The sequence below is a fragment of the Dasypus novemcinctus genome, chromosome 15, assembly GCF_030445035.2.
Source record: "Dasypus novemcinctus isolate mDasNov1 chromosome 15, mDasNov1.1.hap2, whole genome shotgun sequence".
NCBI classification, from domain to species: domain Eukaryota; kingdom Metazoa; phylum Chordata; class Mammalia; order Cingulata; family Dasypodidae; genus Dasypus; species Dasypus novemcinctus.
The window spans coordinates 27588001-27601843 of record NC_080687.1 but is presented as its reverse complement, the minus strand read 5'-3'; the positions used below and the strand labels follow the sequence as shown (position 1 = coordinate 27601843).

The window sequence follows — 13843 nt, the reverse complement described above, 5'->3', positions numbered from 1 at the left end:
TGTTACTAGCTATACCACCTTTGGCAAGTCAGGTTATCTCTTGCTGCCTCAATTTTCTGTGCTGTAAAGTGAGACTAATTATAGTAATTACTTGATGCCATTGTTAGAATGATTAAATTGGTTGGTATTTGTGAAGTACAGGCATCAGTGTCAAGTACACTGTATGCATTAGATAAACGTAGGCTATTCTTTCTTTTATTATCTTTCATTGTTTTATTCTAAGGAAGTTTTTCTTTTCTACCCTGAGATAGGTAAATATTGATTCATATTCTCTCCCAAGGTTTTTCAGTTTTATTTTTTCTATTTCTCATTGCCTTTTAAGTCTATATTTTACTCTTTCCAGGAATGAAGTTAATGTAGAAGGAAGAAACAAGTCCATCAGGTCCCACAGAGGGTGACTGACAATTTCCCCAAATCCACATTCCACTTAAACCGCTTACGTCTGATTTCTCGAGACCAGTAAAATTTGTTTTCTGATATTATCTCAGCTTTCAACGCCCATGTAAAATGACTTTGATATGTACTCTGCTGAATTTTTGAAGCATGTCCTCTGCTTGACTAAGACCTCATGACCCATGTTCACCTGCATACCTCTCTGGATCTCAAAGACAGACCAACTGCCAAGTGGCGGCAAATTGCTTTTGAAATATCTAATAATGACAAGTTCAATATACCTCTGCAAAAATGAAAGGCAAATAATATCATCACATGCACAGGACCGCGGCAAAATGACACGGGACCATTATTGCAAAGTATTTTACTTTTGTGGCATCCGGAAAAGGTGATTAATACTATTAATATTTAAGATTGGAAATCTGATTATGGAACTTTGAATGAGCCATAATAACAGTGAAAAAACACATCTTGGTATCTTTTGTTCTCTCACTTATCACGACCTTCTGCACACACATTCATTCCTTCCTTCGATTCTCCCATATGTTGGATGTCAACCTTATCGTTTGAGCCCATGAATTATATTACACAATAAGTTAAATGAAAGGAGTTGAATAGCAGCAAAAGCAACGGTAAAATTTTTATGAATTTCACTTTAGAGAAGAGTATACACATCTTCTTTGTCTTTAACTTATCAATTTAAAATCAGCTCTTTAGGAGCAGCTTGTTGTGCAGAACTTGCTTTCAGAAATGATAGCATCAGCAAACAAGGGAGGAGGCTGGTATGTGCTGGCAGCTGTAGCGACGCCAGGATATTGGGAGTTTCAGTTGGGGTGTCTGAGTCGATCTCAATTCTGTGGTCTCTCTTTTTATTTCCAAAAGTGTTTTACTATTGATAGGGACTATTGAAATGTATGGCTATCTTAAAAGTATGAGGAGACTTTAGCAGGGTGTGGATATTTGCATTCTTTGTATCTTGTAAATTGCCGTTTACAAGATACAAAAGGTTCTACAGAGGGTTGTTTTTTTTTCCCTGTAAATATCCAAAATAAATAAATAATGCATACTTTTGAACTCTTATGCGTATCAATATTTTTAGGTAGGGATGGGACTCCTGAAATTATAGATGTTCATACTTGCAAAAATACTAAGCAATATAGTACAAGAATTTTAAGTCTACCACTGAGTTAAAATCCAGGCATAGAGGGAAGTGGATTTGGCCCAATGGATAGGGTGTTTGCCTACTACATGGGAGGTCCAAGGTTCAAACCCAGGGCCTCCTGACCCGTGTGATGAGCTGGCCCATGTGCTGTGCTGATGTGAGCAAGGAGTGCCCTGCCAGACAGGGGTGTCCCCTGCATAGGGGAGCCCCATGCGCAAGGAGCGCGCCCTGTAAGGAGAATCTCCCAGCACAAAAAAAGTGCAGACTGCCTGCCCAGGAATGGCGCCACCCACACGGAGAGTTGACATAATAAGATGATGCAACAAAAAGAGACACGGATTCTGGGTGCCGCTGACAAGAATACAAGTGGTCACAGAAGAACACACAGCAAATGGACCAGAGGGCAGACAACTGGGGATGGGGAGTGGGGAAGGGGAGACAAATAAATAAATAAATCTTAAAAAAAAAACCTCCAGGCATAGAGACATGTTTGAATGAATGAATGAGAAGTTATTTGCTATATTAAATACAAATAAATATATCAGCTGGGTCATTGAATTATGTTCCATTTATTCAGTAAATCTAATAATGCATTTAAATTAAAGATATTGCACTGCATTGTTCTCTATTATGTGTTGAGTCAGATTTTCCCAGGCATCATAGAAGAACTACTCTAAGTTGCATTAATACATGGAGGCCACTGGGGTACAATTTAGTACAATGAGATGGTTTATTAAATTTCTACTCATGCAGTTTCTGAAAGTCTTTAACCTGTTCAGAAGGAGTAGTTTAAACCTTAGAAAAACCTGGCTCTGTGGCCTCTCTTTTTGGTAGCAATAGGCTGATGATGGGGGTGGGGTGGGAGCAGAACAATTATTTTTCATTTACTCCAGCCGCTGCAGGAAAACGCCTGTTACAGCAGGTCACGTTTCTCTTGTTTACTTGGCTGTGGACGTTTCTGTTGCGTAGTTCTTTTGTTTTCTCTGGGTGTAATCTCTGATGCACATGGAGTTCAGACAATGTAGATGACCCTGTATTAGATGTACAGAGTTCTCTGTCAAGATATTGTTGTCTCTCACTGGGCTCAAGTCCCATTTTAGCATGAGAGAGAAAAAAAGAAACAATGGAGACAAATTTAGACACTGATGGGAAAAGAAATTCAGTGCACTGTCCACCCTAGCCCTTTGATGCTACGCCCACAAGGCAATTTCCTTTAACCTTCTCAGGGATTCCCAGCGACACAGAAGAGCCTGTGTAAGCAAAGGCAGACACCAGATGATTAACATTTGGCTCACCTTTTCCAAGTTAAGTTCAAGTCTCAGCCATCCCTTCTTTTTAAAAACAAACAAACAAAATCAACCAACACACAAAAAATAAAACAAACCAAAAAAAAAAACAACCCAAAAATCATTTATCTCAGACAGACAGAAGCAAAATTAATTTCTCTGTGAAGGTCTGGACATGTTCTTTATCAGCTTTTGTTTTCCCAAACATTCATAGTCAGCATTAAACCTTGTACAAGATGTGCCTTATGCCTTTTCCACATTCACCAACCTATGTCCTCTAATGGTGAGAAAGAGAATATTTACTAGGCCCATCCTTCACCCTTTTTCTCATTCCAAAGAAACAGCTTTATATCATATACTTATGTGCTCTCTGCTCCCCTTAACTCTAGACAATGTAAATTTACCCAGTGATGTGAAGAGACATTTATCAGCGTGTAAGATAGATGACTGATTTTGAAGGTATCAGAACTGTGTGATATTTATGCTGGGATATATATATATATCTTTTGCAGTGGCCTAGATAATAAGTGCAATAAGCAATAACAAGTGCACAGCTCCTTTTGGACTGTTAATGAACTGTGAAACTAGACAGATGCAGTCATAAATACATAATACTATTTCACTTGGAAATAACGTCTGCTTTAAAACCATCTATCACATTGCTGGGAGGTCTCGTTTTGGTTGATCACTGAGAGTCTTGCAATTTTTTAATGTCCTTAATAATTATACATGTTTTAGTAGGAAATACAACTTATAGGTGCTCTGTTAGCATAGCATCAGCATTAGCATAATTATCATAAATATCCAAATTTCCAGGCAGATTTAAAGGCTCATTAAATAGGCTCTATACATTTTTATCAGACATAGTTATTCGAGTATATATATGTGTGTGCAATATTTTACTTAAGTTGATGCAACTTACTGAGTACAACTTTTTAGACCTCCAAGCTTTTGTCCTGGTTTCACATCCTGGTGGAACCGCTTACCTTCCATTATTATTTCCCTTGGTCTCCATTTATTAAGCACAGAAGAAAGAGAATGTGGTAGGAGGCAGAGAGGAGAAAAGTAGATGGTACTCACTCGCACAGGATTGAATGAGTGGACTATCAGACCAGATGGAGAAAAAGAAATCTACTGTTTACTTGTTATCATCTTAATTCTGAGGAGAAGAAGGGTTGAAAATACGTATTCACATATTTTCAAGGCTTAAAATGGTTTAAAATAGAGGAAGGGAGGCACAGGAGAATGCAAATGCACAAACTTGTGCATCAATCTTTCATTACTTCCCTTAAAACATAAACAGCTTCCTGGTTTCCTCAAAAAGCATTATCTTACCCAAAATCCTAGACCCCTTTCATAGCAGAATTGAGCATGTTTTCAATGGAGACACACTTGAAATACTGTATATTGAAAACTAGAATGTTTATCCTTTGAATTTCCCTACCTCTCACTCCTTCCATTCTTTTCACAGCATTCATTGATTCTTGTCCAACATAATCTTTCCAGGATGACTCAAAACTACCTTTGCTTGGCAATGGCAGTCATGTAGAACGTCACTGTCCTGCATCTCTTCCCCCCACTGACCCCCCATCTCATATCCAGTTTCCCTGTGCTACACCTTTTCTTCCTTTCCTTCACCTTGTTTTTTTCCTTTCCCTAGGTTGTTGTCTTTTTTAGTAGTAACTATACTGTTCACTGCCAAATTCATAGGATACAAATTGGAAATCAAGATGTGCTATGCTGTATAAACCAACATTATACCATGCAGTTAAGATATGAGAGAGGGTTCAAAATGGATAAATAATTGGTTGTTTTATTTATATTCCCTAATGTAGCATCTCATTATTTTAAAAAAGTAAAAATAATTTATATTCAATTTTTTATTGCATATTCTCTGTAGTGACACCTTTCTATACATTTAGTACTGTGACGATATGGTGAGTTCAGTGGTTCCTCCTCCTTGAGAGGAGATAGATAATCTGGGGCAACAGCTTGTTTTGAACTCCTGTCTAAATTCTCTCCTTATTCAAGGCTCTCCAGAACCACAGGCAAAGATAGAGTAGTGGATGAAAGACTGGAAAGAAGATTTTAGAACGGAGTTTCTCAGTCTCGGCCCTCTTGACATGTGGGGCTGGCTAATTGTTGGGAGGGCTGTCCCGTGCATGCATCATGGGATGTATAGCCGCATCCTCGGCTTCTGCCCACTAGATGTGGGTAGAACTTGGCCCCCACCCCAACAGATGTGAAAATCAAATATATCACTAGACGTTGAGGAATGTATCCCAGGGAGAAAAGACACCCGCATTTGAGAACTACTGACTTTGGATCTTGCAGCAAAAATGACCTCCTTCCGGCTCCCTTGCCACCACAAGTTCAGAGCATCTGAATCTGCAGCTCCCTCATCCGGGACCTTTCTTTCTATAAGTTCTAACTGAACTTCACGTTTCTCCTTTTCTTACAACATTCTGCTCAAAAGTCACATCCTTGGAGAGCTCTTTCCTGACAATCTTCTGTTAAATAATGTTACACTTCCTACCATCTCTATCTTCTTAACTTCCTTTTATTTTATTTTATAGCATTTATCCGTATTGAATTTATCTTTTATTTGTATTTGTTTGTGTTTTGTTGGTTCACTCACTAGAATATAAGCTCCTTGAGAGAGTAAACTCTAGTGTGTTCACCAATGTATTCTATGTGGTACCTGACATTGAGAATGTGATATTCATGTATTTGTTGCATGCGTGAATGCACTAATGAGTGACTGAACCAGCAACTCTTGCTTTAGGCAAGTCCAGAATCTGGAATTGTCTAGTGGAGAGAAGAGGGAATTTTTTGCTTACATCCTTAGCTGAAGCCCCCACAAATCTTTCAATTTCTATTCATTTATAAATGAGTAAGACTGTGAAATTCTTCCCACCATGGAAGATATTGGAAAATAACAGGTTCTCACTTTGAAATTGAAAAGGTCTTTGGTATTTAATCTTTTCTTTCTCATGGAAAAGCACATTGTGTGACTCTTGCTGCTCCTTTTCCTTTTCTAAATCATTATCACGATGCTGAAGGAAGTGATGCTTGTGATTTAACCAATGGTTCTCTCCCTGAGTCAAACTTCAGTTCTTTAATTAAAAACAAACAAACATGTATATATGTATATATTTTTTCTTTTTCCTTTTTCCTTATCAAGCTAGTTTCTACCCTGGAAAGGAATGATCTGTGGAAGCAAGCTGCTAGAAAATGTGTTGGAACTCTCAGTGTTGACTTATATCGAGAGCCTCTTTCTAGTAAGTAAAGGAAATAGTTTTGTGAACGACCTCATCATTTATGTGGACCCCAGGGCATACAAATTGACAATCTTGAAATGTGATGTTGCTAAGGAGGAATAGGTAATGGCGTGTAAATTAAGTCTATTTCGGGTGTCCTAAAAGCATTTATCATCTCCATGCCACTATGTCTCTTTAAGGGCATTTGGCTTGGGGTTAGGGCAGGGTCTATGGGCCAGACTGCTTGGATTCAAGCACTGGCTCTACCCTCCGCTAGCTTTGTTACTTTGGTAGGATGCCTACTCTCTCTAAGCCTCAGTTTCCTCATTTTCAAAGTGAAAATAAATAGTTGTATCTAGCTGGTAAGATTTGTTGGATTATTAAATGAGTTAATATACATTAAGCACTGGAACAGTGCCTGACAAACAGAAAGTACTTAAAAATGGTAAACTTATTTAATGCTGTTTAATCCCACTTCTGGGTTAAAAAAATTCCTGTAAATACTTATTGGAAATATTTTCTGGTTTGACTGTAGGAGGTACTTCTTTCTCATTTAAAAACAACATTTATCGTTTTCCTTGTTTATAAAAGTATTTTTTGTTCATTGTAGAAAATATGGAAATAAAAAATAGAAACACACAAACTAGTTGTGAACAACATTTATGTGTATTTTTTTATATGTGTGTAGAAAGAAACAGTTAATTAAGCTGTATTTCCTTTTAAAATTTAAACTAACTCAATTCTTTCCATTATTAATTACTTAGCTGATATTTTGGAAACACACACATACAAGAATAAAAAATAAATCACCCATGTTCTGCCATCCAAGGGTCACAGATGGTTAACAGTGTATTATATTTTTTTTCAGGATTTTTTTCTACACATGAAATTTTTTTGCTGGTTTGGAACTCTCATTTTTTTTATTGTAATTTATTTATTTTTTATTTGCAGAAGAAATAGAATGTATATAAACTAGACAACTGTCCTAAAAGTGACTTTTGACAGGACCCATATATATGAAGTCAATATTTTGCATCACAAATTCAGGCTGGAAAATGAGATAGCATTGAGTTCTAATACTCATTCTAATGCTGACTAGCTGTGTGATCTTCAGCATTTAATCTCAGTAAGCCTCAGCTGTCTCATCAGTAAAATGAGGATAATAATAAACCAATTGTATATATTGGCTATATAAAATAGGTAAAGACCCTGGCCTAATCCTGTGACATAACATAACCTCTGCTTAGTATTAGTTCTTTCACATCCTATCCCATCAAAAGATATCAGAGAATAAACCTGGAGGTAAATCCCAGTCTGCTCCTAGTTTGTCCGTAGATAGAATTCCACTCTTCGCCCCCTCACACACTCTCATCCCAGCCCCTCAGTTCTTTTTAAGTTATGAGTAAATATTGGGGGGACATTTCCAAATGTTATGTTTGAAAATTTGAATATGGCCGGGCCCAGAAATGCATACTGCTCCAGTAATGCTGCAGACACTGCAATGAGGCTTTCCAGTCCACAGTCAAAAGGAGCAGGAGGTTTGGGAAAAGTCTAATCGACTAGATAATAAAAGTGCAAGACTGAGTTCACTGTTACAGTTACTGATCTGATCCCAGAACTGAACTTTATCTTGACTACCCAGCTCTAAGCCTGCATTTTCTTAAATTTTCTACATAGCGATTTCTCATGTACAAAATAAGATTCTTCTGCTAAAAAAGTTTCAGTAACAGCAGCTGTAAACAATATCATTTTTATAAGGACTTTCAAGAAATTGAAAGCATTTCTTATGGGTTCTGTTTAATAATTTTCAAAGATTCTGTCTTCGGAGTCATTGGATAATGTTCCTATCTGTGATTGCCTGTATTTGTCAGACTCCATTAGAGTTTTAGTGCCCGGCTCCTATTTTAATATGTTTTTGTATGTATTTGTATATATTTCATTCTTAAATAAGGTTGGTTTTAACTATATCTGGTGTTTTCCAACATTACAAGTGGTTTGCTCTTGGACCTCTCCCATTATCCATTAGATAAAGCTAACAGATAGTTTGGATAAAAGTGTAAGACATTTTTGAAGAATATAGTATGGGGAAAAGTTCATAATTTAATATTAACTGAAAAGAGCATGATAGCATGCTTATATATTATCTCAATTGTGTATAACTTAATGCTCTCATACACTTATATGTAAGTACTCAGTAACATTTCTATATGAATATGAATTGCATCACTATAGGCTGGGGTTTGACTGTTTCACATGTTTCTCCATATGCCACTTAATATCTTCTAAATTTTCTACAATTAACATGTGAAATTGTTATAAAAGAAAATATCTATAGAGATCTTTTCTAATTTCCCAAATATTTAAAACATTAATTTCTCAGAAATTATAATTATTCTATTTATCTGAACCTTTTTTTTTTCATGATACATAGATCCTTTTTCATACACATACTTAATTTCCATGCTGGATTAGAAACCACTTTCCATCAGGAATTGACTCTTCTCTTATTATTGAATTCTTTCTATCTAAATGATGCTCAAAAATGTTTGGGGTGATCCACTGAACCATTTCAGAATGAGGACACAGACTACCAAGTATTAGAAAATAGCTCTTCCCACTTCCTATCAAATTTACAGTATATATTGAAATTGATCTTCCATTGTTAGGTGGAAAATCAAAAGAATTATAAAATCCACTCAGGTCAACTCCTATTGGATTGGTAGTGGTGACATTGACATGATAAAAGTTTTAAGAATGAAAAGAAATGATGACCTGATTTTTCCATCAGAATCCCCAACTATATGACTGGAAATTCATGTACTTGACTCAGAGAATTCTATTTCTGTGCTTTAGTCAGTCGAATAATTAACATAAACCATGTTTTATGTATGCCTAGATGATATAATCAATAAAATGCCAAAAGCCTTATTTACTTGAAAAGCATGGTCGTCTTTTTCCCTTAGGTTCTATCATGGTACCCGAAATTCCTACCAAATTAAGCCACCATTTGTAGGACTGAAATCATGGCAGCAATATGAAAATGCAAATAAGGTACCTGAGAAGGGAGTGATTAATAGATTAGGGCCCGTGGATAGTTTAAACCTGATGAGTATATCAGATTAACCCATCAACCAGTAAATTGCAGCATCCAATGAGGGTAGGACAGAGAATAGATACATTTTTTTTTTTTTAAGATTTATTTATTTCTCTCCTGCTCCCCTTCCCCCTGTTGTCTCTTCTTTGTGTCTGTTTGCTGTGTCTTAAGAGGCGCACTCCTGGCACGTGGGGCACGGCATTCCTTGCGCGCATCAGCACTGCACATGGGCCAACTCCGCACGGGTCAAGGAGGCCCAGGGTTTGAGCCGCGGACCTCTCATGTGGTAGGTGGATGCCCTAACCACTGGGTCAAGTCAGTTTCCCCAGATAGATTTTTAAATGCAAGTGCTAATAGCAGTACCTAGAGTCCCAATCCTACTGTTCCTTTGTATACATAGTAAAAGAGCTACAATACTAACTTCTCACACAAGTTGAAAATCCTTCCTGGTAGAACAGGAGATAAGACAATTTGCTAATACGAGGCTATCAGAAATATCACACAGCACTTCCCAAGTAATCAGATATGATTATATGAACAAACTGAAATCTCAGATGAACTCCGAAGGAGAGAAGTTCATGTGATTGAGAGAAGTTGAAAGTTACTGTGAGGGCAACAGAGTCAGAAGTAGTCCTCAGGAGAGGGTAAGGAGGTCCTTGAAGGGAAAAGGCTGGTTGAGGAGGCTGAAGCCTCAAAGGTAGCATTAAACATTAAGTGCCTCCACAAAAGCACTACAGAAAGACCAGGCGTTTTAAACAGAATATAAGATTTTGAAACACACTAACTTCAATGTCTGGTCTAGGGACAGACGAAAGGCATAACTATTTGACTCCTTTTCTGAAATGCAATCTCATAGCGGGGATGCATTTGTGAGACAATGGTAAAAGGATAATTAACCAACCAACACTCTAAACATACACACTTCAGGGAGCCATATATTTTTAGTTGTTTTCCTCACTCTGTGTTGCTTTTAAATCAAATTCAGTGTTTCAGCTGTTGCTAAGAGGTTGGACATGTTGTCTGGCAAATGAACAGGTCCTTTGCCAAGTAACTAGATCTCACTCTTGCTAAAGGAAGAACATTGTTCACTAAAATAGTTTGTTTTCTGATGCCAAAGGAAATCAAATTGTAATCAAGGGCTGAGAACAGACTGAAGTCATAAAGACTGTCTTGCCTCAGATTTTGGCAAACTCACATGTTCCCAGGCATATTAAATATAATTTACGTTTACAAAATGGAGAGGCTTTATTACATTGGAAACTTGTTTTAACTGATGCTTAAGTGAACAACTGATTGAACAGCCAGCATCACAATCTACCAGTGGCTCCCAGGCAGCTCAAGGACAGAGAGAATAGCACAGAGAAGGAGAAATTCAGATTTTGTTGGGAAAAAGTCCAATATAGATAGAATTCCTCAAAGTGAATAGTGTAATCTTATTATAACCATATTGAAATATCTCGGATGTATTACTGTGGACTTTCATTTTTGTTTTTTTTTGGGGGGGTGGTATTTTGGTGGGAAGGAGTATAGGTATGAGAAGCAAAAGGGCATAAACCTTTCTTTGTAGATACTTGATTTCCTTATGTTGTCCTAAAGATGCAATGCAATTCAAAGTAAAAGTAAATGTCATTTATTGAATGTGTCTGCCACATGTTCTTTAAATATGCAATCTCTTTAAATCTTTACCCCAAAGTTTTGAAATTATATTTTCCCAGTTTTAGGAATCTAGAATTGAGGTTCACAGTAGTTAAGTAGTTTATCCAAGGTCTCAAAGCTAGTAAGTTGCAGAGTCAAGATGCAAGTTCAGGTCCCTTCAATGGCAAAGCTGATACTCTTACTCTGCTGTCCTTTGCTGTGACATAAAGGTCAAGGAAGGAAAAATAATATAGTGTGTGAAGAATGTTTACATCCAGCGCCAACCTTACTCTGAGAGGTGGTGTGTCCCTAAAGGCTGCTTTTTGCACCTGTAGGGAACTGAGGTGATTTATTCAATGTCCCCAAATACTTTCCCTCAGTTCTCTCTCTCTTGGGAAGCCTAGGGAACTAGGTGGGCCTGAGTCATCTGTGTGTGTTCCCCCATTTTCCTTTGTCTTTATTGACATGGTCAAAACAATGGTGGTGAAAATATAACTTTGAACTAGACAACCTAGTATGATTTAGGCCCATTTATCTTGCATAGAGAAGACTTTGGAATATGCAAATTTAGAGGCCATCCTCTAGGTTTATAACTAAGTCCCTGAACCTGGTGGGGCCTGAGATAGAGGATGAAAGGAATTTCTTCTCACCTCCAATATACAGAGGAAAAAGCATCTTCTAGATCTTAGGGAATATTCCAGTGACATCTGACTTATATAAAGTATTCATTTTTGTTTAAAAAAAAAATTCACTTTTTATCAAAAAGTGATTTTTTTTTTTTTTTTGAAATGCAACAGATTTATTGAAAGAAAAGTGCAATGAAATTTCTTGAGAGCGTAAAAGGAGGATTTAGACACCTCCCCTCAAGCGCAGGACCAAGTGCAGAGTGGACTCTTTCTGGATGTTGTAGTCAGACAGGGTGCGGCCATCTTTCAGCTGCTTCCCGGCAAAGATGAGCCTCTGCTGGTCAGGAGGGATGCCTTCCTTGTCCTGGATCTTAGCCTTGACATTCTCAATGGTGTCACTGGGCTCCACCTCGAGGGTGATGGTCTTCCCGGTCAAGGTCTTCACGAAGATCTGCATCCCACCTCTAAGACGGAGGACCAGGTGGAGGGTGGATTCCTTCTGGATGTTGTAGTCGGACAGGGTGCGGCCGTCTTCCAGCTGCTTCCCGGCAAAGATGAGCCTCTGCTGGTCAGGAGGGATGCCTTCCTTGTCCTGGATCTTAGCCTTGACATTCTCAATGGTGTCACTGGGCTCCACCTCGAGGGTGATGGTCTTCCTGGTCAAGGTCTTCACGAAGATCTGCATCCCACCTCTAAGACGGAGGACCAGGTGGAGGGTGGACTCCTTCTGAATGTTGTAGTCGGACAGGGTGCGGCCGTCTTCCAGCTGCTTCCCAGCAAAGATCAGCCTCTGCTGGTCAGGAGGGATGCCCTCCTTGTCCTGGATCTTAGCCTTGACATTCTCAATGGTGTCACTGGGCTCCACTTCGAGGGTGATGGTCTTCCCAGTCAAGGTCTTCACGAAGATCTGCATCCCACCTCTAAGACGGAGGACCAAGTGCAGAGTGGACTCCTTCTGGATGTTGTAGTCGGACAGAGTGCGGCCGTCTTCCAGCTGCTTGCCAGCTGGAAGAAGATGGAGGAGACATTTACCCTTCATGTTTTTAGGATGATATCCAGTTCCCCTCGAAATTATGTAAACTATTATGTTCATCAAACTTTACTCATCCTTCACAAGTGATAAAAGAAAAAAGTTAACCAATAAAGTAACTAGATAAGAAGTCAAAGAATAATCTGTGAGGCTTGTGCTTATGAGCTCCAGTTTTATTTGTTTCTTTAATTTAATTTGATTTAGAAGGAGTCCACATTTAGGCACACAACCAGCTAAGAAAGAAAGAAAGAAAGAAAGAAAAAAGACACCAAAAATGCCTAATGCTTTGAGGACTAATGGACCAGGATGTTTCATTATAACATCATAACAAGGTTTATAAATGGGGCCCATTTTATTCATTGGAAAGGAGTCATGAATGTTAGAAGCAGACTACTATAAAACAAAATCCTTTACGTAAGCATCTGATTGCCAAACTAGCTCTGCCCTTCACTCAGCAGCTTTGTAGTATTTTGGTTAATAGAGCCAATACACATTATTCCACATAAAGGAAATTATGATTCCACTGGAGGCTCAAAGGGGAAAATTGAAGTAATCAAAAATCTTATTTAAGTAGGCATTTTCTTTGAAAATGTGAAGTATGTTTTGATTCATCCTTGTCCCTTGCCAAAAGGGCAAATTTGGCCCTCGATTCCAAAGGAATAATTTATATTGTTTGATCCCAGCCTCTGAAAAAGAAGAGGGTACCCTTTTTTTTTTTGGCAGAGGGAGGTGAGAGGGACATGCAAAGAAAGAGAGGGAAACTAAACAGGAATTCTCTGCAGCTGTTCTAATGTGGAATAAAAAACACTGCAGAAAACAAGGTAACCGAGGAAGCAAAGGTCAAACACGGAGGAGCAGAAAGTGGTGTTGATCCGAGGCACATTGGTAGCACTGGAGCAACCCAATTTCCTTCCAAGGGACACCTCTGACCCCTCCTGCGGGACGAGACTCTGGACCGTGGCAGCTGGCCTTTGATCAAGCAGCAACTTCCTCTGGATGTGTGCCCCTGTGCCAAAACCTACAGCCACTTGGTGTGATGAAGATGAGTAATTTTTCCCTAGTGACAGAAACATTCTCTCCATGTCTTCCATCAAAGTTATTGGCAATGATTGCATTTTATGATAATGAGAACAAAGTGCATCATGGCTAGTGTTGGAAGTGTTTTCCCTCCTAACAGAACAATTACTTTACATGTTTCCATGTGTTGCATCCTCAGGAAAGATACTTTGGCATTGATTTCCCCAAAGTAAAACTTTCTTCAGATAAACTTTAATAATAGAAGACTACACCTGAAAGAACCCTATGTTTATATAAACCCTTTAATAGCTTTAGTGTCTAACAAGGAAAGAGCCAGGAC

The 13843-nt window shown here is 38.3% G+C and overlaps 1 protein-coding gene across 1 annotated transcript; it reads right to left on the bottom strand.

Annotated features, from left to right (window-relative positions):
- Positions 1–11599: 11599 nt before the first annotated feature.
- On the bottom strand, positions 11600–12459 carry LOC101412320 (polyubiquitin-B-like). Its single transcript, XM_004458374.5, has one exon. The coding sequence runs from the start codon at positions 12367–12369 to the stop codon at positions 11680–11682; it is 690 nt and encodes a 229-aa protein (XP_004458431.3). The 5' UTR covers positions 12370–12459; the 3' UTR covers positions 11600–11679.
- Between the last annotated feature and the right edge of the window lie 1384 nt (positions 12460–13843).

What these genes read in the sequence shown, in the direction of transcription:
- LOC101412320 (XM_004458374.5), bottom strand. Translation starts at nt 12,369, where the DNA reads ATGCAGATCTTCGTGAAGACCTTGACTGGGAAGACCATCACCCTCGAA.